The sequence below is a fragment of the Fusarium musae genome, chromosome 3, assembly GCF_019915245.1.
Source record: "Fusarium musae strain F31 chromosome 3, whole genome shotgun sequence".
NCBI lineage: Eukaryota > Fungi > Ascomycota > Sordariomycetes > Hypocreales > Nectriaceae > Fusarium > Fusarium musae.
Genome location: NC_058389.1, coordinates 2,482,111 through 2,508,139, shown reverse-complemented (window position 1 = coordinate 2,508,139; position 26,029 = coordinate 2,482,111). Strand labels below are relative to the sequence as shown.

The 26,029-nt window shown below is 48.9% G+C and overlaps 11 protein-coding genes across 11 annotated transcripts; 6 read left to right on the top strand and 5 right to left on the bottom strand.

Moving 5' to 3' along the window:
• Positions 1-4,844: 4,844 nt before the first annotated feature.
• On the top strand, positions 4,845-6,014 carry J7337_004229 (uncharacterized protein; the record flags this gene model as incomplete). Its single annotated transcript, XM_044821925.1, has 1 exon — positions 4,845-6,014. The coding sequence occupies one exon, from the start codon at positions 4,845-4,847 to the stop codon at positions 6,012-6,014; it is 1,170 nt and encodes a 389-aa protein (XP_044683258.1).
• Positions 6,015-7,597: 1,583 nt separating this feature from the next.
• On the top strand, positions 7,598-12,227 carry J7337_004228 (uncharacterized protein; the record flags this gene model as incomplete). The annotated part of the gene is made up of 2 exons (XM_044821924.1): positions 7,598-7,811; positions 7,864-12,227. 2 exons carry the CDS (start codon positions 7,598-7,600, stop codon positions 12,225-12,227), a joined length of 4,578 nt encoding a protein of 1,525 aa, XP_044683257.1.
• A 513-nt stretch (positions 12,228-12,740) lies between these two features.
• On the top strand, positions 12,741-13,706 carry LEA1 (U2 snRNP complex subunit; the record flags this gene model as incomplete). Its single annotated transcript, XM_044821923.1, has 5 exons — positions 12,741-12,819; positions 12,903-12,943; positions 12,991-13,251; positions 13,303-13,437; positions 13,491-13,706. The coding sequence occupies 5 exons, from the start codon at positions 12,741-12,743 to the stop codon at positions 13,704-13,706; spliced, it is 732 nt and encodes a 243-aa protein (XP_044683256.1).
• Positions 13,707-13,968: 262 nt separating this feature from the next.
• On the bottom strand, positions 13,969-14,648 carry J7337_004226 (uncharacterized protein; the record flags this gene model as incomplete). The annotated part of the gene is made up of 3 exons (XM_044821922.1): positions 13,969-14,261; positions 14,313-14,378; positions 14,585-14,648. 3 exons carry the CDS (start codon positions 14,646-14,648, stop codon positions 13,969-13,971), a joined length of 423 nt encoding a protein of 140 aa, XP_044683255.1.
• Positions 14,649-15,435: 787 nt separating this feature from the next.
• Positions 15,436-18,132, top strand: J7337_004225 (uncharacterized protein; the record flags this gene model as incomplete). The annotated part of the gene is made up of 5 exons (XM_044821921.1): positions 15,436-15,615; positions 15,667-15,682; positions 15,734-16,015; positions 16,066-16,133; positions 16,180-18,132. The coding sequence occupies 5 exons, from the start codon at positions 15,436-15,438 to the stop codon at positions 18,130-18,132; spliced, it is 2,499 nt and encodes an 832-aa protein (XP_044683254.1).
• A 180-nt stretch (positions 18,133-18,312) lies between these two features.
• Positions 18,313-19,181, bottom strand: J7337_004224 (uncharacterized protein; the record flags this gene model as incomplete). The annotated part of the gene is made up of 4 exons (XM_044821920.1): positions 18,313-18,645; positions 18,694-18,729; positions 18,777-18,873; positions 19,009-19,181. 4 exons carry the CDS (start codon positions 19,179-19,181, stop codon positions 18,313-18,315), a joined length of 639 nt encoding a protein of 212 aa, XP_044683253.1.
• A 673-nt stretch (positions 19,182-19,854) lies between these two features.
• On the bottom strand, positions 19,855-20,326 carry TOA2 (Transcription initiation factor IIA small chain (TFIIA 13.5 kDa subunit); the record flags this gene model as incomplete). Its single annotated transcript, XM_044821919.1, has 3 exons — positions 19,855-20,007; positions 20,071-20,218; positions 20,280-20,326. 3 exons carry the CDS (start codon positions 20,324-20,326, stop codon positions 19,855-19,857), a joined length of 348 nt encoding a protein of 115 aa, XP_044683252.1.
• Positions 20,327-20,680: 354 nt separating this feature from the next.
• Positions 20,681-21,479, top strand: VMA16 (H(+)-transporting V0 sector ATPase subunit c''; the record flags this gene model as incomplete). Its single annotated transcript, XM_044821918.1, has 4 exons — positions 20,681-20,738; positions 20,820-20,946; positions 21,003-21,311; positions 21,368-21,479. The coding sequence occupies 4 exons, from the start codon at positions 20,681-20,683 to the stop codon at positions 21,477-21,479; spliced, it is 606 nt and encodes a 201-aa protein (XP_044683251.1).
• Positions 21,480-21,789: 310 nt separating this feature from the next.
• On the bottom strand, positions 21,790-23,911 carry J7337_004221 (uncharacterized protein; the record flags this gene model as incomplete). Its single annotated transcript, XM_044821917.1, has 3 exons — positions 21,790-23,456; positions 23,510-23,588; positions 23,642-23,911. 3 exons carry the CDS (start codon positions 23,909-23,911, stop codon positions 21,790-21,792), a joined length of 2,016 nt encoding a protein of 671 aa, XP_044683250.1.
• A 346-nt stretch (positions 23,912-24,257) lies between these two features.
• J7337_004220 (uncharacterized protein) lies at positions 24,258-24,846 on the top strand (the record flags this gene model as incomplete). The annotated part of the gene is made up of 2 exons (XM_044821916.1): positions 24,258-24,468; positions 24,524-24,846. 2 exons carry the CDS (start codon positions 24,258-24,260, stop codon positions 24,844-24,846), a joined length of 534 nt encoding a protein of 177 aa, XP_044683249.1.
• Positions 24,847-24,856: 10 nt separating this feature from the next.
• Positions 24,857-26,013, bottom strand: J7337_004219 (uncharacterized protein; the record flags this gene model as incomplete). The annotated part of the gene is made up of 3 exons (XM_044821915.1): positions 24,857-25,525; positions 25,572-25,897; positions 25,950-26,013. 3 exons carry the CDS (start codon positions 26,011-26,013, stop codon positions 24,857-24,859), a joined length of 1,059 nt encoding a protein of 352 aa, XP_044683248.1.
• Between the last annotated feature and the right edge of the window lie 16 nt (positions 26,014-26,029).

The window sequence follows — 26,029 nt, the reverse complement described above, 5'->3', positions numbered from 1 at the left end:
CGAATCGGACAATGACAAGAATGGGTTGAACTGCCGTGACAGCTTGGCCTTTCTAGGGGAGGAAAGAAAACTCAGGACCTTACCCCCAAGTGATAAAAATATTTAGGTAAATCTACCCTAAATTTAAGGGACTCTTTACTAAGTTTATTTCGACACCCTGTGTCAAGGTTCGGTGTTTTCTTGCCCCCGGAGGCCATTCTCTCATTAGATAACGTTAGTGAACTATCGGTTGCGGAACTACTATAGGGAACAAACAACAGTCGATCATAGTGTGTTTTAGTTATTGTCATGTTACGAGCTGTTGATGCGACGTTGATATGCACTGCTATGTGAGATGATCCCCTTGGCTTGGCTGCGTAATGAGTTGTCCTTTAGCCGTTGGACATGGACACGCGGCGATGGCACAGCCTCTCTGGACGTTGAAGAACAGGTTGAATATGTATCAGCTGTTTGGGGTTACACTCGATTTTAACCAGGAAAATAAGAACCAACACGCTCCTCTCGAGGAAGTCATTGAGTTGAGGTCTGGCGAAGAGTGATTAGAATTTCCTGAGAACATGCCTAATATCCGACGGATTATTCACCTTTGAGACAATCCAAGAGGACATGTGGGCTTTCAAAGACGGAGATTGGTAAACCCTGTCTTCCTTGAAGAAGATCGTCAAGTACGGACGGATATATACAGTGTCACTAACAACAAGTATCGGCATGCAGCACAATGACAAGTTCGTGAGGAACAAGGCTGATAGTTTCCGCCTGTTGTGGCATTACCTATTATAGGAATTGCAGCGAACCGGTAGCCATGCGATATTCAGTTTATGCTCTGATCGCACAAACGACGGGAAGTGCGGTGTTGTGTTTCTCGACCTTCCTCTGTAGGTAGGTCGTTTCAGAGGAAGATCGTGCATAGGGAGGGTATGACAAGGGTTTTTGATGAGAAACCAGATAAAGAATTTTTTCCGTCGTCTAGAAGAAACTAAAGAAGCGGTACTCCGTAGTCTATAACGCTTCGTTAATGAGTCCTTGTTGACCATGGGGTTGAAACTAAGGAGGCGTCGAATTTGTCTCTATAATTTTTTAAGAATGAGATAACTGTACTCTATAGTGATAATGGCATTGGGTCTTGGAAAATCACAACAGCACCCATGATTAGATAGATGTACCTGTTGGAAAGTCTTAGACTTGGGTGGTACAATGTGTCATCGACAACAGCAGAGCACCTGTCTATCACCACCACAAGCTTTCAGAGTGGTCTGTCATGATTACATATCAGACTGTGCCTGAGGAAACCCTCTCTGACCACCAAGCGACAACAATCTTGTCCTACCTGCAGTTTCAAAGCAATCAATCAAAGAATGGAAATAATGCATGTAAAGGTGGGGGTGCAGGGATCTAAGTTCGTCAAGGGTTCAACGGCCAAACGTTGGTTGTACAAAAAGCAAAAATTCTGAACTTGATATCAGACTACATACATTCGCGTTGGCCGATAAGCTCCAGATCGAATCGAGAAAACCACCATATCATGAGGATGAGGATGAGAATGAAAAATAAGCGAAACTGATGTCGGGAGGTTTGGTATGCAAGCAAACACGGCATTCACGTAGATCCATTGCAATGTCCTACAAGCGCAAGAATCACCCGATTTAGGCTTCGAGGGCGATGTTCAACAACCTCCGTGTTTTTTTCTCCTTTCCGTCACCGAAGGTTCGGCACGAGGGAATGTCTTGCGGATATTGTGATAGAAGAGCCATGAGTAGCGGGCCGAAGGTTGGACAAGGCGAGATGCGATCGACGGAAGAGCGGTGCGTTTATTTGTTTCTTCTTCCGTTTCTGAAGGATTCGTGCAACATGTTAAGTTGTCATGTCATATCAGGCATGAACACTTCTGTTGTGAACAGGAGAATCCGCTGTGGTCATTGAAAGAGAAAACTCCTGTTGGTCTGGGTTTATTCAACAATAATAGCGGCAACAGTGTACGGTTTGAATCCTTGCGACTTGACTTGTCATGCATGAGCCTGTCTGTGCCAGAGAGTGCATCATGGGCCGTGGCTCAACTCAACAGCTCCACATGATCCCCGCTGGAAACATTCCCCGTTTACGAGTAGGCAGTTCTTCCAACACAGTATCAATCAGCAAGAGAGAAGTTGATTGATGATATCTGAGTTACCTGAAGCGTGGCTGATCATTGGAGAGACCATTGGGCTTGAGAAATCTTGTCTCATTTATGGTGACCTCTCCATTATTTAACGTCAAAGCACAAAGCGAGACACCATTGACAGTTTTGTGTCAAAACTCAACACCAAGCCACAAACAACTAGACGCACAATTGGCTTAGCTCGACTGAACTAATCCCGTCCCTTAAAACGTCAGTCACATTTCTCACCCCAATGCATTTCATTGCGTGGCATCCCGCACATCTCGCACTCGCCTCAAGTTGACCCCCATGGCATATCTTATCAAGTCCGATCACCTCGCAGGGGTCCTTGTTCAGTACTCAGGTTGATTGTTTCTATGATGGTCTCTTTTAGAGTTCAGTGAGTCGGCCGTCTTCAATGCATGGTAACATGAGTATCTCAAAGCATCACGGGTACAGTTGTCAGTGTATCAACAATGACACCTCATGATTACTTGCATGTTTCCCCTAAACTCTTCTCCACTGTTGGGGAGACAAGACGGAGCTCCATCTTGATCCACCATCATCGACAAAAATAGCTAGTAAACTTGGTATGAACTTAGAGCGTCAACTAACTCGCTACTCTTTTGACACCCTGATTCAAGGTCAGAGGCCCTCTTCCTCAAAGCCGACATCAGCCAAGGCACTGCAAATAGCCTGGCCTGCACCGTGCCGCCGCGGCCGTGATTCCTGCCGCCCAGCCGCCGTTGTCCATCCTCCGACAATCCCTGTAATGGAATAATCTTTTTTTTCCCCATCTCATCTTTGCCAAAAATCCCCCTCTCATTGAGCCTTTGCTCTGCTTTGCTATTTAGTGCTCAAGGGTGTTGTACGAGTGGTATGTAGTACATGCATTTTGTATGTACTATGCAGTGTGCCAGAGAGTTCCTCTGAAGTACACACCTTTTGGTGGTGTAGAGGGCATTGATGCTACACGCCCCTTGACCCCCCTAGAGAAACAAACACCCCGTCTTGTAGGCTCGTTCGCTCTGTTTACCCTTCTCCTCTCTCTGCCACTCTCTGCAGCGACCTTGCTTTACCTTGACCATGACCTTGAACCATGCAATGCCAATATGCATTGCATCTGCATCTGCATCTCTCTGCTACTACTACTGTGCTGCAATAAAATCTCTCGCCATCCCCATCCCGCCTTTTCGCTCGCATGGCATCCTTACCCATACCACCCATGTTCATGCTTGTTCTGCTCCCCTCCCTCTGACACCAACCCTCTCTCCATCTTATTCTCTTTTTCGTCTATTGGGCTACGTACAGGCTTAGGTTATCACTCTGCATCTCTAATTGCCTGCCTCTCCCTTCGTCCTCTTTCTTTCTTTCTCTCTTCTACACCATCCCATTCAACCTCCTCCTCTCTTCCCACTGCAGCCGATCTCTCGTCGACTCTCGGCTCCTTGGCTCCTCTTCTCATTCTGATCCTTGACCTTTACCGCTTCAGGGTTTAAATCGTTCCAACTCCCGCGCCCTAAGCAGCAAACTCTCAGCCAGCTTCAGCCCTTAACCGCCCTGAGCCAAGCTCAAAACTACCCCGTCATTAGTGGACTGTGGCTTGCCCTCGCCCGTCCAGAGACCATTCAGCCAATCCGAGGAGCTTAGAAGGCCACTGGAAGTGCAAGATCGGATAAGACTAAGACCCTAGACAGGGCTGTTCGGATCGGGTCCATACATCCTGGGAGTCGTTACTTGGACTCTCTAAAACGCTTCAATTCCCGTCTTCCGCGCTCTCTAGCTTCCATCTCTCCCCGCCGCACTCCCACTACCCACCCGGCCACTTCTTCCCTAGAAGGCCTGAGCCTCCGTCCGACCTGCCGAGTCCCTTGCCCTGTTGAGACAGGACGACACGAGACGAGACGTAAGCGATCAATTGAAGAACCGCTCACAGTGGACTTTTCGCAGTTGCAAACCTTGCTTTCACCTCCGTCCTCATCTCTTCTCCGAGGCCTCAGCTGTTGGTTCTACCTGTTCTCTTCACAACCAACATTCAAGCATCGCGCCAGGTTCGTTCCATCTTAGTGGACCCATCAAGCGTCAGACCAGGCCTGAACCAAACCAAGTCCAACTCGAATCATTTCGTTTCAACCAACCAGCCTTGGCTCTTTAATCTTAAACACCTACGACATCCTCTATCCTCCTGCAACTTTGGGCATTTGTCTTGAAGCTCTTTGACCTTGTGCCCAATCCATATCAAATTGCATTAACGCATTTGTACACCTTTCTACCCTTTCTTGTCCAGAGAGAACCTTTGTATCATCTAACGACGCCTACGACGATTACGACCATCACGAGACAAAAGAGGGCTGATACGAGTCTCACCCAAGAAACGATCCAATTTCTATGCCTCTGTCCTACCTGAGTGCTATGGTGCTTGCTTTACCAATTATTTCTCACTGATTCTATTTGATACCCACGAATTGGACTTTGATCCATCCGAGACACGAAACGCTGCCGATCACCCTACCTTTATTTGCCACCAGGTCCCCGATCAAGTCAAATCACCCAACTTGCCTCATTCGCCGTAGGTCTGCAAACACGCAGCTACCAGCTCTAGCATATATTGCAATTCCTCAATCCGACAGCTAGGGAGTCGGGTGAACATCACCTGGCCCCTATACCTTCAGCCAACACGGCTCCACCGCTAGAAACAGACTTCCGCGACATGGCTATGGATGCGCTTAAGAATCTTGTCAATAACGTTCCGGACTGGTTACAGCGACTCGACGACCTCAGTGGCCAGATCGACCGACGCCAGGCCGAGCTGGCCGCTGTTGCTGCCGCGGAGGGCAAAAGTGCGGAGACAAAGTCGCTTCGCAACAAAGGCTCAACCGAGTCACTCAAGCCTAAAGATGATCCTCCAGTAGTTCACGCCGAGGCCCCAGCGAATAAGGACATCCTCGAAGATGGCGTAGGTGACAACACAGCACAGACACCAGTCAAGCCCGAGACACCCAAGGTGCATACCCCAAGCCCTGGTTCCATTCGTCAGCAACAAGAGATCATCAAAGCCGCACAAGCCAGAGCACGAGCTCAGGTTAGAAAGAAGCCTAAGTCGCCATCTATGATGTCCAACGAAGACGCCCCTACCGCTTATCGAACACGGAGCATGATCATTGTTTACTATGATAGCTATGTTCAGAGCTTCTTTGACGATCTTGTGAGGTTTGTCTCGTCAAGTCGGAACCTGATGCGCAAAGCCAAGATGGCCGCAAGAGTTGCCCAGATCAAGAAACTTGCGGAGCAAGACGTATCAGAGGATGGAAGTAATGACGACGCTCTCCCTTCACTACGATACATGAGCAGCAGGCGATTCGGCCCTATGTCAATATCTCGACCCGGTGCTGGCGACCAACCACCAGACGTATACGATAAGCTGGATAAGGGCCTCGAATTTGTGCAGAGCATGTGTGAGCACGGTGCTCATCAGTTCCTTCGCGATGGCGACTGCAACGACGAGATCAGCAAAGTACAGAAACGACTGACTGAGGTTCTCGAGATGGCCAAGACGGAAATGGAGCGCGTAGAGCGCGAAGAGCCTGAACTAGCAAAGGAAACAGGCGAGATGGGCAAAGTCCGGACACGGCGGCCCATAAGTATGCGTCGCGATATGGCCGTTGGCTTGAAGGAGAGCAGCCCGACACCTACTAAGGAGGAGAACAAGTTGGAGCCCGCAAAGCTCGAGGCTGCCGAACCTATTATCCCAGCAGATCCCATGGCACCTATGGCTGTGGATCCAAATATTATGGAAGCCGACGAAGGCATCGATGTCGAAATGGAACTTCCCAAACTGCAATATCGATCAACCCGGGCGATGCGCAGTCGTGGACCATAGCGTGGTCACGAGTCGTGTGCCTGGGCCGTCATTCTTGAAACACCATGACGAGAAGCTCAATTGTTTAAGGTACTTTGCTTTCAGCATCGCTCATGTTACTACTCATTGAGATCATCATTGGCGTCACGGACTGGGGAAGAAGAAAACTTCAAAAAGGGAGAAAACTCACTGGAATTTGTTTTGGTTACTCTCATCTGCTGGAAAACGGAGGACCGTCTTCCACCCTTCATTTTATACTTATCACGAAGCGTGAGCATTGCGTCCGTATGGATTGGCTTTGTATCGTACCTATACTAGTTGTTGATTGTCACTTTGGAGCTTATCTTATGTCAAAAGAAAGACCATTCATAGCGTCGGGGTTGCTGCATGCTCTAAAGATTTTAAGGGACTTGGCTGTATTTCCGATTACTCTTTTCTTGTTTCATAGTTCTATCTAGGTTTATGGTCATGAACAATGGGAATCTCGAAAATGACGTTATACAACTCGCGTTTCCCTCGTTCTCGTAAGAAACCAAAGATAGGTACCTTAAATTGGAACTCGACTTTCATTCAAAGGACATCTCAGCTTCTTGCATAAACAGCCCAGAGTATCTAATCTTTTACGAAGTTCATAAGTTTAGGCAAACTGTAGTGTATGTCTTAGGTTTACTGAGTTGGCGAAACCTTTATCTTTCATTCGCCCTTTCCAGCGGGTGAATGAAGTTCAAGAAACATCTCTTGGGACCCTTTAAGTAAACAGGAAGCTGTTAGAAACCCGGTATTCGAGCCCGAAAGGCTTCATGAAGGTCTCTACTACGAACGGACGAAATATGTTCCCAAAGGACCTAACTTGATCGGGGGAAAGGTTGAGAATATACTCTCGCGTTGCAGGCTGATATGCCTGGTGAGGGTTCCTTAGCATCATCAGCAAGCTCATGGGTTAGCCACTGTGGCCACGGGATTCCAAGAAACGAGCATTCAGCTCTTCTGCGCTGTGCGGTTTACCCCCTAAGACCGAAGTAGGCCCACAGGCGTCGCTGTATAAATTGTACTTCGGCTGATTCATTCTTCCATGGATTGTGAAGTCTGGTTTATAGATCGTGAATTATGTTTTAGGTAGACTTGGTGCAACTTGCGACAAGAGTATGACTACCTTTGCCCCTACCTTGGAAGCAAGCGTATTACCAAACAAATCAAATTGAATGATAAATTACTGCGATCTTAAATCTTAAGTTTTTCTTTTGCGTTGAAAGGCCTTCTATGTCGTTGTGTTGGGTAGAGCCTCAGCTAGATTCACTTAGACGTGGTTTAGTGGGGCATGGTCTTCCGCGTGCACCTCCAACTGCTTCCGTATGACGTTCCTCGCAAGGCACCTTGGTAGTGACAAGACAAGCTTCACTCCTACATCGACCACGGCTTGTTACCTTTTCATACCTAGACACCTACGTTGGGTAACCTCAACATCGTATCAGTGCATCGCGGCTTAAGCGCTATCTTATATTCCAGACAACGTACACCTGCCATTTCACTCTTTCAAAATGACGATAGCTTCGTGCGTGGCCGATCGATAGCTTTCACGATTCCCCTAGGCCCCCCACCAAATCATGGGTCAAGGGTTCTCCCTCGCGACGCCGTCTGTCGGCTCCGCAGGCATCGATATCTCGGAGCTTAGTGATGTTCACTTTGAGAAGAGCATAGGAAATGCGAGGTTCATGAAGTCTATTCGTGGGCGTCACGAGAATGGTCTAGTGCTCGTCAAGGTCCTGGTTAAGCCGTACGCCGACGTCAAGCTACAGCAATACAAGAAACAGATAATAGGTAACCTTCAGGCGTTTTCCACACCCTCCAGTGATGTTCTAACCAAAATCAGAGCAGAGTAACGCGATAGACAAAATCCCCAACACGCTCGGATTCCAGCGCATTATCGAGACCGAGACCAACGGCTACTTGGTCCGCCAGTTCCTTTACAGCTCACTTTACGACCGAGTCAGCACTCGACCGTTCCTCGAGGACATCGAGAAAAAATGGTTGGCTTTCCAGCTGCTTTGCGCTCTTCGCGATTGCCATGCACGCGATGTCTACCACGGCGACATTAAGGCGCAGAATGTCCTCGTGACCTCGTGGAATTGGCTGTACCTCTCCGATTTCTCCTCCGCCTATAAGCCTGTGATGCTCCCCGACGACAACCCAGCTGATTTCTCTTACTTCTTCGATACATCAGGCCTCCGAACCTGCTATATCGCCCCCGAGCGCTTCTATGCTTCTGGGGAGGCGCCGCCGAAGAATGCGAAGATGACATGGGCAATGGACATCTTCAGTGCTGGTTGTGTTATTGCGCAACTGTTTCTTGAGTCGGACATCTTCAGCCTCGCACAGCTGTACAAGTATCGACGTGGCGAGTACGACCCTGTGATTACGCATCTGAGCACCATCGCAAACAAGGACCTCGCCGATATGATAGCCCACATGATTCAGCTTGACCCCGAGAAACGTTACTCAGCAGACCAGTACCTAGAGTTCTGGAAAGGCAAAGTATTTCCACACTACTTCTACAATTTCCTACACCAGTATATGGAGCTCATAACAGACCCTTCATCTGGCAACAGTCCCATGTCAGGCACTTCGAAAAATCTTGGAGAAGCTGATGATCGAATCGATCGTGTATTTTACGACTTTGATAAGATCTCATACTTCCTTGGTTACCAGCTTGAGAAACGTACCTCAGACGAACTTCAACCGCCTCCAAGGCTGAGCCTATCGCATTTCCCAGTGAGACTTAACATCCCGAATCACAACCATACCGTATCTTCCGAATTAGAGCCACCAGAAGATGATGGAACGTTGATATTCCTGACGCTGATCGTGTCTCAACTAAGAAACACTGCGCGAGCATCTTCTCGGATCCGCGCATGTGATGTACTCCTTGCCTTTTCTGAAAGACTGACTGATGAAGCCAAGTTGGACAGAGTTTTGCCATATCTCATGACACTTCTCGTCCCAGACGAGACAGACCTAGTGCTGATTGCGGCTATCCGAACCATTACTCAGCTTCTGCAGCTGGTGCAGACAGTCAATGCATTCAACTCTCATGTCCTGGTAGAGTATGTATTACCTCGAATGGAAATCGCGTTGGGATCTAGATCACGGGCACCCAGTTCCTTGGTCAGAGCAGCTTATGCTTCTTGTCTCGGCAGTCTTGCAACTACTGCACAGAGATTCCTCAATATGGCATCAAGCCTCCGAGCTGATGGCTCGATGCCTATTACCGATCCTGAAGTCGAACCTGGAGCGGATGCCAAGGCCAACTTTGAGAGCGTATTTGACAACGCTGGGCGACAGCTTTTTGAAGTCCTCGAGAGCCATTCAAAACAATTGGTAGAAGACCCGGACATTTCGGTTCGCAGAGCATTTTTAGCCTCCGTACCCGAGCTATGCCTCTTCTTTGACCATCATTCAAACGATGTCCTCCTTACTCATCTTAACACATATCTGAACGATCGAGACTGGACGCTGAAATGTGCATTTTTTGATACGATCGTCGGCATCGCAGCTTTCATCGGAAGCACGAGTTTGGAGGAGTTCATGCTCCCATTGATGATACAAGCCTTGACTGATCCAGAAGAGTACGTGGTACAAGCCGCTCTCCATTCGCTTGCTCAGCTCGCTGGGCTTGGCTTGTTATCAAGGCCTAAGGTGTGGGAGCTAGTTGATCTCATCAGTCGGTTCACGATGCACCCAAATATCTGGATCCGCGAATCTGCAGCAGAATTCATATCAATGTCGGCACGGTATTTGCCGCCTGCTGATATCAGGTGTAACCTGATGCCCCTTGTAAAACCGTTCCTGAAAGTGGAGGTTCTCTCTGACTTTTCCGAGCTCAACATACTTGATGCTCTCAAGAGGCCATTGGCTCGAAATGTCTTTGACCAGGCTATAACGTGGGCCTCGAAGACAGAACGCGGCATCTACTGGAAGCCCCTGCAACAGCTCACACCATTGTTGTTCGGCTCCAAAGGGTCAACATCAAGCCGCACCTCTCGGGACTTGATGCAAAGCTCCATGGGGCGAGTGGCTCGAAATGACGAAGATGAGCAATGGTTGACAAAACTCAGAAACTTCGGACTCAAGCATGAAGATGAGTTGAAGCTTGATGCCCTACGTGAGTTTATTTGGCGTCTAAGTAAAATAAAGGCGCGTGATACTTCTACATCAGATGGTACCGCATCCAATGGCGTAGTATCTCTCAAATCATTGGGAATCACTCCTCAGACGGTGTTCTTCAATGACGCGCCACTTCGAGATCCCAATGCAATCGTGGATCTTGAACCACCATCGGAACCTTACACAATTGCAGACGCCCTCTTGGACGCCTCCATGACTATTGACGACTCGACTGGCGGAAAAAAGAGGGTCAACAATAACCGCCGAGTTCAAAGCGTCGGACCTCGTTCATCACGCCGGCTCCTTTCACCAACTAGTGCTGGTCGAACGCATACTAGAGCACCTTCCGCAGGGCAGCTGATGCAGACAGCCGACGATGGACCCTCTCAAGGAGGTTCACCTTCTAGAAATGCAGTGCGCCATCAGGCAAGTGCCTTGAGTCTCCTTGACCGCAAGGACAAGAACAAATCGATCGCACAAACTGGCACCACCGACGCGAATGCGTTTGGTGAGGTTGAGGGCCCTTTTGCTCAGACCTCAACCGACCAGCAAGCTTCCTCTGAAGGGAATGAAGGCGACACTACCGGCTCCCGGGTGTCGAAACATAGTTACGCAGGTAACGATCCAAGCATACAAAGAATGTTGGATAACATGTATGTTGATAATTTCCCTCGTGATGTTATCGAATTTGGGCCTATGGTCACGCCGATCAAGAGGAGCAAAGCGAGTCGCGCTAGCGTTCAACCTGGCGAGGAACCTTGGAAGCCAGTCGGACAACTTGTTGCAACGTTTTCTGAACATAAAAGCCCCATCAATAGGGTGTTACCATCCCCCGACCATGTTTTCTTCATCACTGGTGGCGACGACGGCACTGTGAGAGTTTGGGATACGGCTAGGCTCGAGCGAAACATTACACACCGTTCTCGTCAACTCCACAAACACGGAGATAACACGCGCGTTGTTGCCCTCTGTTTTGTAGAGAACTCACATTGTTTTGTTAGCTGTGCATCCGATGGTACTGTTCACGTAGTGAAGGTTGACACTGTATCTGCTGGTGGCGTTATTAGATACGGCAAATTGCGCGTCTTGCGAGAGTATCAACTACCAGATGGCGAGTTCGCGGTGTGGTGTGAACATTTCAGACAAGAATCGAACTCGATTCTTGTCCTCGCTACGAATCGCTCAAGGATTCTTGGTATCGACTTGAGGACCATGAGTCTCCTATATACTCTCGAGAACCCAGTGCACCATGGAACGCCAACTTGCTTTTGCGTGGATAGGAAGCGCAACTGGCTTTGCGTGGGTACTTCTCATGGAGTTGTTGATCTCTGGGATCTGCGTTTCAAGATGAGGCTCAAGGGTTGGGGTCTACCAGGCAAAGGGTCAATCTACCGAATTTGCATCCACCCTACTAAAGGCCGTGGCAAATGGGTATGCATTTCTGGCGGTACTGGACAAGGCGAGGTCACGGTTTGGGACCTGGAGAAAACCGTCTGCCGAGAAATTTATAGAACGGGAGGCAGCAAGGATGGGCTCAAAGCATATGAACCATGGGACGTGGACGAAGATAAGCGAGAAGGCATGCTTGGACGATATGCTACTAACATCGAACCCAACGAAATCGCCAATGCTGATCGTGGAGTTCGTGCAATGGTTGTCGGAACCGCAACTGCAGAAGACTCGAGAGACGTGAGGCACGCCTTTATCGTCACTGGCGGATCAGATAAGAGACTTCGCTTCTGGGATCTATCTCGGATGGAGAGCTCGTTCATCTACAGTGGACTGTCCCCAGATCTACCTAAACCGACTTACACGACCTCCCACCCAACAACGGCACTGACGTTGAACACGGAGCGTTTTCCCAGACAAGCTCCAACGGCCCCTAATGCTGGTTCTGGATCTAGAGCCAAGTCATCGACTGCCCGACCACCTCGATCGACAGTTATATCCCTTCAGCAACAACAGTTGCTGCAGTCTCACGTGGATTCTATTTTAGATGTGGCGTTGTTGGAGTTCCCCTATATTATGAGCGTTTCGGTGGATAGGATGGGCGTCGTCTTTGTGTTTCAGTAGAGTCGGGATACAGCTGGCGACACGATGCAATCTATAAAGAAATCAAGAGCAATCACCTTTTAGTTTGCTGGGAGCTTGTTTCCGGATAGAACAACTAAGCAAGAATTACATTATCATCAACTGCTAAGCTTAAGCACATTGGAGTTTGTCCTATCAATTGTAGTGTGCGGAATAGCAAGAACTTCTAAAATGGTGCTCAATATACATGAACCTTTTCGAAAATTCTGTACTACTCCTATTCCGTGATTACTGGCATATGTTGTCAAACTTACCTGGAGTACGGAGTCCTGAAGTTGAGTCTATGGTGGCTGGGGCCTGTGTGCCACTCTAAGCTCAAGCCACACACGACACCAAAATTTCCCCCACGCCTCGTCAAGTCGCAGCCTTGCCTTACCATAAATCAACACTACCGACATTCGCACGCCCCCCAAACAGTCTCCAAACTCGATCACGCAGCGAGCCAAATCCAAGCAATTTCATTTCTGAACCCGAGGTAACGGCCCCAAATCCAATATGCGGCTCACCGCCGACCTCATCCGGGATTCCCTATCCTACCTCAACCCGCTCAAGGAGCGAGAGCTTGATCTTCGAGGTGCGTTTTGAAAAGAGCAGATGCTACATTTTTGATCTCTAGAGAGCGCAGAGTTGATACAATCGTCTTTGCGGCGTGAACAGGCCATCGAATTCCCGCGATTGAGAACTTGGGTGTCGCTGGTGTAAGTTGCAAATTCTCTGCCTTGTTGCTCTGTTGCTAACAGCTTAGCCTCACGATGCCATCGACTTCACAGATAATGACATTCAAGTACTGGGAAACTTTCCCTTGTCGCCTCGCATAACGACCCTTCTCCTCGCACGAAACCGCGTTTCAAGCATTCAGCCCTCTCTGGCTAAGGCCATTCCAAACCTTGCCAACCTGGTGTTATCGTCGAACAACCTGACAGAGCTTGCGGACTTGGATGCGCTGGCGTCATTCCCCCGCTTGACGCACTTGGTGCTGTCGGACAACCCCGTTTCCAAGAAGGAGGTCAGTTTGAGGCGTGTCCACTGATGCAGCAATTATTGATGCATGGTACAGAACTATCGATACTGGGTACTATGGAAGTGTCCTTCCGTGCGGTTTCTTGACTTCGAAAAGGTTAAGGAGTCCGAGCGGGAGAAGGCTCGCGAGCTCTTCGGAACCGAAGAAGAGCCAACAGCCCTGGCTTCAAAGGTATGGACATCGCCAATAATAGGAACAATTGCATGACGCTAACAACGACACAGATACAGGGTATCAAGACCACAACCTTCAACACCTCGACTGACAGCTCGGACGCGCCCTCCAAGCTTTCCCGAATAAAGCTGACGGACGCCGAGAAGAAGCGACTACAGGAGCGTATCAAGAAGGCTACCAGCCTACAGGAGATTATCGCGCTGGAGAAGGAGCTGAACGAGGGACGTCTGCCTTCTGGTATTCACGGAGATGCCATGGAGGAATAAATCTTGACAACTATGATGGCTGTGTACCACTTGTTTTGGGGGTTGCAGGAAAAATGTTATGGTTATTTCGCTTTCACATTATGGCTATCACCCCACCCTAAGAAATGGAATTTGATGCCAATTATCAAGATTGTCATTTGTTTTGTGATATACATGATGATGATAGACCGCTTTTGTCCTCGTTTTTTTTTTTTAATTTAGCGGACTGAGGCCAGCCCTGCCAACGCCTCTTTTTACCATGAGCAAGTGAGCAATACTATAACTAACCAGTCATTGCTACATCCCCATCTCGGTTCGCACCAGAAGCCTGTCTGAACTCCAACTCAAGCTGCGTGTTCGGGTCATCTTGCCTATCATGATGATCCACGGAGTTGCCGTTCACAAGAGGCTTGCCAACGCCGTTTGCCAGAGGAAACTCAAGCTTCTGGTTGGTATTGTCACCTTGGAGACGTGCCTGCGTGGCCTTGGCCTTGGCCTTGATGTTCTTGTAGGGAACAGTCTTTGGTACCACGTCTTCAAGAAACTCGAGGTTGTCATGGTGTGCAACAGCGCTTGCTATTGAAGTTAGAAAGGGTTGCTGAGTCAAGTAAGAGGGAGCTAACTTACCAACATCCTTGTATTGGATGTTTCGACGAGGTTTGCGGTCTAGCTTGGCTTGGGTATGTGACTCTTCTGCAAGATGCTGAACAAACATTTCCTATGCTGCATGAGTACGACAGGGTGAGAATGGGTAGCGAGCACATACGGCAGCGAGAGTTATCACGAAAGCTGCATTGTTAGAGCACAGACCGATATCTGGGTCTTGTGCGATGATCTTTTTAACTCTAGAGACTATCATCGTGTTAGATTGGGACTGGAGAGTATGGTCAATAGCTTACGTGGGAGCTGATTCTGGCCTGTAGGCTCCTTTCGAGGAGGAATAGCAGTGGTGTTATAAGGCATGGCGGTAGTCGAGACAGAAATTGCTGGGAAATGTGAAAGGATTAAGTAGGTCTGGGTGAGTTAGAAGAGCCAAACAGATGTATCAATGCGTGAGGTGGATGGCCTTGTATTGGTGAGCGACGAAGGCCAAAGTTGAGTACAAGGGATAACAAAGTTGTTGGAGTAGCCAGAAAACACAAGGCAGAATATATGGGAGAGAACAAAGATGAACAGATACCAGGATTAAGTAGGTACACAGTGAATTCAAGGTCTAAGATGACACTTGGATTGCAAGACCATCTTGAACAGGAAATGTGAGCCGTACCTTGACTACAAGCGGATTCTCCAAGAATTGAATCAGGGGTTGCGATTCGTTTGAGAGTTGGGAGTCGAGAAAGAAGGGAATATGAGGAATATGTTTATGCAAGAGGATAGCAAACGTTTTGTATCGCTATCAATGGCTGATAAGGGGAGTTGAATGTGCAATTACTGTTCTTGTGAAGTCAAGATACAGTGAACGAAGAATGATATTCACTACCTACCTAATGAAGTCCCGTCTGAGACGCGATGCTGCAACCACTAAACGCGATACTGTGGCTGAACCGAAAGCCACATATTCAGCTGTCAGCATCCCTGTTGGTCACTACGACACTCACCATATAACAACGTTTACGAAATAGCCTTTGACTACCAAAGAAGAAGCTCTCCTTTTCGCCTCGCTAGCATTTTTAATCAGTCAATCCAATAATCCCGACTTGCGCGACTTCAAAGATAGCGGTTGAGCGACAATGGTCGTCTTGCCTGAACCATGAACGTGCGACAATCATCCTTCAGCTTGGCGCCTCCTGGACCTGGACTTGAAAGACGTCCTTCGGTGGTATCGCGTTTATCCTCCGTCTTTTCGAATGCAGATCAAGAAACAGGGAGTACAGCACGGACAGGGGCTGGACTTATCGAGGAGGAGATTGCCGAGATTAAGAGATATGAAGTATGTTGTGGGACACTGGATATGCGGCTCTGTGCTAACTAGCTGGACCAGGACTTTACAACAATAGGTATGCGACCCGATCGGCCACAACACGGACTTCGATACTGATATGCGGTAGACTGGGTGCAAGATGCGGCGCGAGAACAAGCTAAGCGTAAGGCGCGAAGAAAGCAAGCGGCCGGCCTCTACGACAAAGGACAACCTGGCTGGCGATATCAGCTGTGGAGGAGTTATGATGCAGCGCAAGCCTGGATCGTGGTAACAATCATCGGTGTTGCTATTGGCTTGAATGCAGCACTACTCAATATCATTACGGAATGGCTCTCAGACGTCAAGATGGGTTACTGCGAGACAGGCTTCTATTTGAATGAGAACTTTTGCTGCTGGGGAGAAGAGAATGGTGTGTAGTTGCCAGGGTAAAGTGACATGGATGATGCTGATACCGAACAGGCTGCGATCAGTGGCACAGATGGACTGGCTTCGAACCCTTCAACTATTTTATCTATTTTGTCTTTGCAGTAAGTGCCAAGTCTTCATTCACTCTTGCGCATACTAACGGCATAGACTCTATTTGCTTGTGTTGCGGGCACTTTGGTTAAGTCTTTTGCACCATATGCCGCCGGTTCGGGTATCTCTGAGATCAAGTGCATCATTGCCGGGTTTGTTATGAAAGGCTTCCTTGGATGGTGGACTTTGATCATCAAATCAGTTTGCCTCCCTCTAGCTATCGCCTCTGGTTTGTCGGTTGGAAAAGAAGGCCCAAGTGTACACTACGCCGTGTGTACAGGAAATGTGATCGCTCGGCTTTTCGACAAATACAAACGCAACGCTTCTAAGACTAGGGAGTTTCTGAGCGCCTCGGCAGCTGCCGGTGTTGCTGTCGCCTTTGGCAGTCCTATCGGCGGTGTGCTCTTCTCTCTAGAGGAAATGTCGAACCAATTTCCCCTCAAGACGTTATGGCGAAGCTATTTCTGTGCCCTGGTAGCGACAGCCGTTCTCGCTGCTATGAATCCTTTCCGAACGGGCCAACTGGTCATGTTCCAGGTCGAGTATAAGAACGACTGGCATTTCTTCGAGCTGCTATTCTACGTCCTGATTGGTATTTTCGGAGGTCTCTACGGAGCCTTTGTGATTAAGTGGAATTTGCGGGTTCAGTCATTCAGAAAGAAGTACTTGAAAGAGTATGCAGTTCTCGAAGCAACTTTACTAGCAGCGGGAACTGCTATTATTGCCTACCCCAACGCCTTCTTGAGGATAGACATGACAGAGAGTATGGAGATTCTCTTCTCGGAATGTGGACGTGGAGAATCGTACCACGGTCTTTGCGAGCCTGACAAGAGATGGTGGAACATAATTTCACTGTTCCTGGCGACGTTCCTGAGACTTTTCCTGGTTATACTATCCTATGGATGCAAGGTTCCCGCCGGTATTTTCGTTCCTTCAATGGCAATTGGAGCGTCCTTCGGAAGAACAATTGGAATTCTTGTTCAAGCTATTCACGAGGCCAATCCCACCAGCGTCTTCTTTTCCGCATGCAAACCTGACGAGCCTTGCATCACGCCAGGTACATATGCCCTACTAGGAGCCGCTGCGGCACTCAGCGGCATCATGCACATCACCATATCTGTGGTGGTCATCATGTTCGAACTCACAGGTGCTCTGAACTATATTCTCCCCACCATGATCGTCGTCGGAGTCACCAAAGCTGTCAGCGAATTGTTTGGCAAGGGAGGCATCGCAGATAGGATGATATGGTTTAGTGGAATGCCATTCCTTGACAGTAAAGAGGAGCACAATTTTGGAGTTCCCGTTTCAGCTGTCATGAGAACCTCTGTTGTTTCGATGCCCGTTCATGGACTTACCTTGGGTGAGGTCCAGAGCCTCCTTGCTGATGATCGATACCAAGGCTTCCCCGTGGTGGAAGATAAACACACCAAGGTACTTGTTGGTTATATAGGTAGGACGGAGTTGCGATATGCCATTGATAAGATGAGTCGAACCTCACCGTTATCAGAGACTGCAAAATGCACATTTGCACCATCGTCGACAAATCTGTCCAGTACATCGCTCAACAACATCCATAGCGACTCGTCTCACTCTTCAACTCTCGACTTTAGCCGATATGTTGATGCAACACCCGTCACAGCTCACCCGAGACTGCCCCTCGAGACTGTCATGGAGTTGTTCCAAAAGATCGGGCCTCGAGTTATATTGATTGAATATCATGGCAAGCTCACCGGCCTCGTAACCGTCAAAGACTGTCTGAAATACCAGTTCAAGGTCGAAGCAGCCGAGAACCCCAAGGATGATCATCGCATCGAAGAGGGGCAAGAACAGCTTTGGAACCTCTTTCAAAGAGCCGGTAACTGGTTCTCTGGTCGAGTCTCAAGATACTCAGGAGGCCGAATTCGCCTGACAAGCAGTTCTGGTGGTGAGCGGCCACTGGGGAGAGGGCAAATATTAGATGGTGATGAGGAGGTGCTCGATGAGGGTGTCGAGTTGGAGAGTCGGCGGTAACTGTATGACCATGTTGATCGTTACCTTTCATTATCTGTTACTATAGAGACGTGCATGATAACTGGCGTTTGGGACTGAATCTATTTTTCAACGTATGCTAAATGTCCCACTTCTATCAAAGATCCAACAGCAGGTCTCCCGTGTCATTCTGCACCACGACTGTTTGACTAGCCAGCCTGTCTATCGTGTTCTCTCATCCGACTCCCTACCCAAATCAATAACATCCTCATCGTCATCACGCTGTGCTCCATCATCTTCAGTCGGCAAAGGGACATAACTCGGCCCTTCAGCAGCAGCCGCAGCACCAGCGTCTTTAGTCTCATCCTTCCGTCCCACGATGACATTGCCTGCGACAAGAAGCGCAGCACCAGCCCACCACAAAGGAGGGAGAGCTTCTGAGAAGATCAAGGCACCTAGGACAGCGGTAACCATGAAGTTTGTGGATGTATTCATGATGGAGACTTGAGTTGTGGATGTACCACGGGCCAAAGCCTGAGTAAACAGCGTCCACATCTGAAGCATATAAGTGAGTGATCAGAGGCTCGACTGGAAGTCACTTACAACACCGTTGAACGTTAAATTGAGGACAAAGAATATCTGAAGGTTTAGTTGTAAGTCAAGTCAGAGCAAAGATATCAACTTACGCCTCGAACGAGATATTCAACTATATGCTCATGAGCGGATAGGCCGATCAGGTTCGCAATGCTGTCGGATAGTTTGGTTGTGAGTTGTGTAGTTGTCCTGAGTAAATTAGCATCATAATCTTTTAAGGCTACCTCTTTCCAGCGCGAGGTCTCCATGGTGCGATCTGCACTATACACTCGAAATAGACTCTGCATAATCGTCACGATAAGAGAAATATGTCCTTGTACTTACAACTTTGCAAAAACCCCATTGAAAGCAGCACAAGCACCGCTAGCAACTGCAAAGAACATCCATTGCGACCGCAGGCTCCAATTACTTGGTGACGGCATCTCAGGGGATGACTGTTCCTTCAAAGGCGATGAAGAAGGAGGTACAGCTTCTGGCTTCTGGCGTTTACGGAGCATGGTCGTCGGAGTCTTCGGGCTTCTTAGGTTGGTGAGAATGGACGGCCCCTTATGATGATGGATTGACTTGGCATCCATCCTTGTTAGAGGCCGAGAAGTGGTCCTTTAGTGGGGGACCGCCTGTCTTAGGCAGAGTCGCCCCTGGTTAGAGACGTTTTAAGTAACCAGCCTGCGGAAGAAAGAAAACTCGAGGCTTTTGATCCTAAATGACAATAAGATTTATATAACTTACCTAGGTAACTTAAGTCATTTAGGATAAGTTTAGTATGTTTTTTTCTGAGTTTATTTTGGCACCTCATATCAAAGTCTGATATTTTCTTGCTCCATGAGAGGCCTGCCACGCCACCAGAATCCGGGGACGTGAATTCTGCGTCATGCTGCTGTTATCTCACTACTAACTCAATAACATACAGTCCAAATAAAGCAATTTGATATCATTCTTGACTAAACTTCTGTTGACTGTGCATAAATTCAACTCTAGTTTCCTAGCCCTGAGTCTTGTGCTTGACTTCTTTCCCACGAAAAATCAGTGTCCTGTAGTTGTACCTCGTAAAGAGCCAGGTTCCAAACGCCGCCCAATGCTGAAAAAGCAGAATTTCAGTAGTGTCCCAATTTTTGAAGGGTGCAAATCCCTTTCTTCGTGTTCGATCGTGCGCATTCGTGAGTCGTTGACTTATTGTCCCTCGCCAGGCTTCTTGGCGTTGCAGCTAACAATCTTGACCTTGTTCGCCGTGACGGACTGACTCCCATTGTCCATTTTGAAGGTTACATTCTTGATCAAGAAGGTCCAGACTTCGTCGCAGAATCGGTAGGTGTCGAGGCTTCCCTGTAGAAGAGGCGGTTAGTTCTAGTCGACATACGTGCGCCGAGCTCGGAGGTATTCGCCCACCTTGAATTGAAGTCTAGCTTTTACGTTCTTCTGGAGAGCCTCAGTGATGGCCTGGTCAAAATTGCTCAGAATCTTCATAGCAAGTTGAGGGTTGATGCGCTCGTCGCTGATGAGATCATCAAGGGTATCTGTCAAAGCGAGGCCAATGCTGCAGTGAACCATGTTAGTCAGGCTGTCGCATAGCAGCGCATAGCAATATGGCGCAGTACCTGCTTCGACGGTACAGCTCATAGAAAGATTGCGCTCCGGTAGCCATGATTTCGGTTTTGAAGTTCGGGCGCGAAAGAAGTCGGTCGTTAAATTACTATTTTCGGCGTTGGGTGGTTGATAGTTTGTCGAAGGCAAGGTTGATGAGATGCATCTGCCTCGAGGGATGGACAAAGCGGGAATGACTAAGCGCGCCACAAGCCACCAGTCAGCCTCGCATCATGTGACGTCGGTCCCAGTTATTCCAGTTGCCTGCTTGCTGGACACGCATCGCAGCTTCAAGGTACCTTGAAACAGGAGCTCCTTCAAGCTCAGAATAAGCCACCTTCATCCGACCCGACGCTCACCATCGCCAACACATCAACCCCTGGATCGTCGAGATAACAATTCGAATACCGTTGCAATGAGTCTGTACTATGGAGTGGGCGGCATTGGGTCGTTCTTGACCATCGTTGGAGCTTGTACGCGAAACCCGTTCCCCATAGGCGTTGATACTTGAAGGTTCTATTGTGCTTTTTACTGACCATGATGCTGTCGTATAGATATGCTCTTCACCGGAAGTGGCGAGTCCTTCGATATCGGCGGTTTTCTCGAATCGGTTTCGCCTTATACATGGGCGACGCTAGGAATCGCGCTTTGTATCGGTCTCTCTGTTGTCGGCGCTGCATGGTGCGTATACCCTCAATCAACAATCCTATAGCACAGCTCTGACGCATTGGCTCCAGGGGCATCTTCATTACCGGCTCGTCGATTCTCGGAGGTGGTGTTAAGGCCCCTCGTATCCGAACCAAGAACTTGATTTCCATCATCTTTTGTGAAGTTGTCGCCATCTACGGCGTCATCATGGCTATCGTCTTCTCGCAAAAAGTCGAGAACGTCTCTGGAGCCGAGCTCTACTCCGCCAACTCCTATTACACTGGATATGCCCTCTTCTGGTCTGGTATTACCGTCGGCATGTGCAACCTTGTCTGCGGTGTTGCCGTTGGAATCAACGGTAGCGGTGCTGCTCTGGCCGATGCTGCCGATCCTTCACTGTACGTCATATATCAAAAATCATCATAACTTAGACCAACTACTCATACGTCTCTAGCTTCGTCAAGATTCTTGTCATCGAAATTTTCAGCTCAGTGCTTGGCTTATTCGGTCTGATCATTGGTCTTCTAGTCTCTAGCAAGGCCCCTGCCTTTGGCGAGAAGAAATAAACCCGTCATCTATCCATCACTTACTTTAGACATCATCAAGCCCGGCGGGTTTACCGACGGCACCACCTTGTGTGTTCAAAAGAGACGGAGCGCGTGCATACATTGCGCCAATAATATTTGGTCAGGCGTTTGGAAGATTGGCTTGGGAGGACGTATTTTGGCTGTACCTGTACCAGTACCAGTATCATATGGAGGTGGAAGTGTACATCACGATGAGATTTGAATTACATGTTACTAAAGATCTTTGTTTTACGCAGGAATGTGCATTGTATGTTTGGCTCAAGCTCATTACCGGGACTTGGACCAATTTCTAAGCAGCCTGCACAGCGCCCAGTAGCAAAACCTCAACCTTTGACCCCTTCTCCAGTTTTCCTTTTCCACTAGGCAAGATGACCAAAGCGTTAGCTGACCTCAAGCTTCCGACCTTGGAGCTGCGTTGTCCTCCAGTACTGGTAGCTGAGAGAAGCCCATCCTTGCCAACTGTGACCACAGCTCGATGATACTCGGGTCTAGGGTCTAGGGGGAAATCGTGCGAGATGACAGCAGGTACTCTTGGGAGGCCCTTAGTCGTGGCGCCAGACAGCTTGTGCAGTGAAGGGAGCACAAACAAATGGAAAGTAACCAGAGCCGAAGCTGGGTTGCCGGGAAGCGAGAAGATGGTCTTGGTAACACGTTGACCCGAGTTGTCCTTGACAGGAACTGTGGCAAAGGTGGTTGGTTTTCCAGGCTTCATAGCAACACGCCCGAAGTGAATAGTGCCGCCAAGAGAACGCTCAATCGTTGGTTTAAGGAGGTCGAGTTCGCCCATGGAGACACCGCCGGTGGTAATGAGAAGATCTGCACGTCTGAGTCCATCACGGAGCGTCTCCTCCAAAGTGCCGGGCTTGTCACTAGCGATGCCGAGGTCGACAACTTCATAACCCCATTCCCTCGCTGCGGACATGAGAGTTATTCGGTTGGTGTCGCGGACTTCGCCAAGTTTTAGATCACCCGGGCGGCTGTACTCGACGATCTCATCGCCAGTCGATAGCACGGCTACCACAGGACGACGGTAAATCTTTGCTTCTGATACTCCCACAGAAGCGAGAAGGCCGATCTCACCGCCCACACCGCTGATAATCTCTCCCTTGTTGAGGATAACTGTGCCTTGTTTGACGTCACTACCAACTTCGCGGATGTTCTCACCCTCCTTTACTCCGTCGACTTGAATTTCAACTTCCTTCTCCTCCTTGCCATCATCTGACATTGTTTTAAGGACAGTATCCTCAACCATAACAACAGTCGTGGCACCAGGAGGCAAAGGGGCCCCTGTGGTGATTCTAGCCAGTTCTCCCTCATTCAGAGCCCCAATCTCACCAGGTGAAGCATGAGAGATGGCTGTTACTGGGAAGATGCCCTTGAGCTGGCCATCCTTAGGGGCCACGACTGCGTAGCCATCCACAATACTGGCGCGGAAGGCCGGAACATTCTCCCTAGCCTTTACGTCTTCTGCCAGAACTGAGTTGATGATGGAATGATCAACTGGTGCTGAGACAACCTCCGGTTCAGGGGTATGCTCTTCGATCAATGACAGGGCTTCTTCGACTGGCAGCATGGGGTAGGGCGATTCTCGGTATCTACGAGAAGGCCCAAGCGCAGGATCATTAGAGAGAGTATTTCCGGGCTTTGTGTGTCTCACGAGATTTCCATGCCCGTGGCCATGACCATGCCCGTGGCCGTGGCCGTGGTGATGATGACCACATCCACCGACAGCTGTAGACTGGACCCCTCCGTCTGTGAGGCCTGCTTCAGCTTCCAGTTTCTTAATTCCACCAGAGTGAATAGCTCTGGAATTGCCACCTGCAGCCTGAATGCAGGCATGGGGTAGTGTCTTGACGATGGCCTGGAGGTTCTCCTTGGCGCCCTTGGGTGAACCAGGTAAGGTCACAATGATGGACGAGTTGCGTACTCCTGCTACTGGGCGTGACATCATTGCAACTAAGAATCTTGTTAATACTATCTGGTACGATACTGGAAGCGATATTGCTTACAGGGTGTGACTGTGAGAGACGCTGCTAACATGCCATGAACGAGGCCTGGCGCTTGCTTATGAAGTAAGGGAGTGACTGCCTAGATACGATTAGCCCTCAATGGCTCATGAATTATTTCTATTGAATGCTTACTTCTGGGGTAGAGTCTCCAGTAGCAAAACCAGTTCCGCCGGTAGTCACAACGAGGTTGACGCTTTCAGGGCCATCGGTCCAGGTAGTTATTTGCCGTTGGATAGCGAGCACATCATCCGAGACAATCTTTGTATCTTGAATTGCCCACTCCCCATCACCTTCATCTTCCAGTACTTGGGTGAGTATAGGTCCTGAAGCATCAGCAGAAGCGTCCTTGGCTGCTGTCGTCGAGACGATAAGAAGCGCCGCTTTCAAGGGGCCGGAAGCCATGGCTATTACGCGAAACGAGTAACAGTTTCAGAAGAAATCCGTTTCATAGGATAAAATATTACCAGTACCTGTATATCTTTGTCAAAAGCTACAGCTTCCACAGGGAGAGATGAGTATATATAGGTTAGTAGTAATTGAGTTCATCAACTGATAACGGCGGGGAAGCTCCCTCGTCTACGGCCCCGCTCGACCGCCCCGGTTTTGGTGGGGCAGACCCCGAAGCCGCTATAGTAAACTTCCACTGAGATGCAAGTTGACTTCTTCAGTCACAAGTCTCTGTTCAACTTCTTTTATTCGCCAACATCCACAACAACTTCACTCGATCTTTCACCGCCGCTTCCTCAAAATGGTACGCATAAAGGAAAGGTATCTCCTTGTCAACATTGTTTACCTGCCAGACCCTGCAAAGGCTGCAAAATCAGATTTACCAGACTTTGTTCTTAACCACCAGCCAACCGTCGAAAAGCTCACTCCTGGTGCACTTATCAGGGGTATCAAGGCTGAAGTCGCGTCACTTTATGGCGACTGTGGATCTGGAGCTTTACTGAACTGCTCAGGTGAGCGAGCATTGGATTGTAAAATTGAACCGCTTCGCATTCCTGACATGTCTAGTAAAATACTTGTCCCTCGCAACCTCAACTTTTATCCTACGATGTTCAAGGGCTCACTATCAAATGCTCTGGTCAACATTGACCTTTATGGATCATGTTCCCGTCAAAGACGGACGGCCGTGTATCTTTCGCGTTGTACGTGTCAGTGGGACAATTCGCAAAGCCGAGGAAGAAGCCATTCGTCAGGCCAAGAGACTCATCCTTGCTGCAAAGGAAGACACGGACTCCCAATCTTCTCTCAGCCTTTCGCTGCGTAATCAGGACGAAATGATTCTGGACGTCAACGACGTGTCGAGTGATGAAGAAATGGATGATGCGGATTGATGAACGGGTATCATTTTTTTCTAACTACCTTGATCCCACTGTCCTTTGGGACTGTCATATCTCCAAAGTCAGGGTCCATTCCACCCGCTGGAGCAAATGGTTCGCTTTGGTCCAGCTCCATGGCCTGTTCTTCTTGAATACGAGCCTGCTCCTCCTCTGCCTCACGCTCCATTTGGTCGTATTCCGCCTTTTGATCAATCCAGCGCTCCTGGATATCCTGCACCTCTAACATAGACGACTCACTCCTCATGGCGACCGCCCACACTGTGTCGTTGGCACCTTCAGCACCACCAAAGACGTATCCACCGGCACGATCAATGACACGAAGAATGTGCATCATGCTTTTCTTGTTTTCAACCGCCAGGACCTCGTAACGCACCAGACCGTAGCTCTCGATCAGATTTGCGATAGCCTCGTTCAGCTTGCCAAACTTTTCGCTCCTCAAAGCTGGCGATTCTGATTCGAGGTGGGGCGTTAAATATGTCAAGTCGTCTACGTCTGTGTAATAGTCGAGGTTGAACGGGAGCTCGTCATACTCTGAGACTTTGTCGATCTTCGAGAGGATGTTTATATGCGGCATGTCCATCTGGATCATGGCTCGGAGGGAAAGGAGGACGTTCGACACGTATAGTGAGGGTTGCGTTAGACAGAAAGAATCCGAGAGGTGGACGCAGACAAGCTATGCGTGGTCAGTCGCTGGGTTTCCATGGAGGGAGTCTACCAACCCTGTACCCAATCTTCTGGAGTTTGTAGAAAATATTCCGTAGGGAGTTGTGGTGTGTGTATAGTTCCACCTGTCCCGGACAGTCAAAAAGAACGTAATCTTCACTGAATTCTTTCAGTCCCTCTTCCAACCACTCGAAATTATGTTCCAATTCTTCAAGGGCATACAAAATGCCACCATTAGGTCCTAGCTTGTCATCTTTCATAATTTCTTCGAGTTTAACTAGGTTGCGAATATCAAGTGCCGCAGGGTAGTTTGTATGGTCATTGGCAGGATCGAGATTTACGACTGAACAGGCTCGCCCGATGGCGCCCAGGAACTGGTGCACTATATCGGTCAGTCTACAGATACAGAAGATTCAGTGTCTTGAAAAACTCACTGCCATCACAGTAGGTACTCTTTCCAGAGCCTGGGCTGCCGACGACGAGCTGCGCAAAGGGCATCTGAAAGGCTATCGTA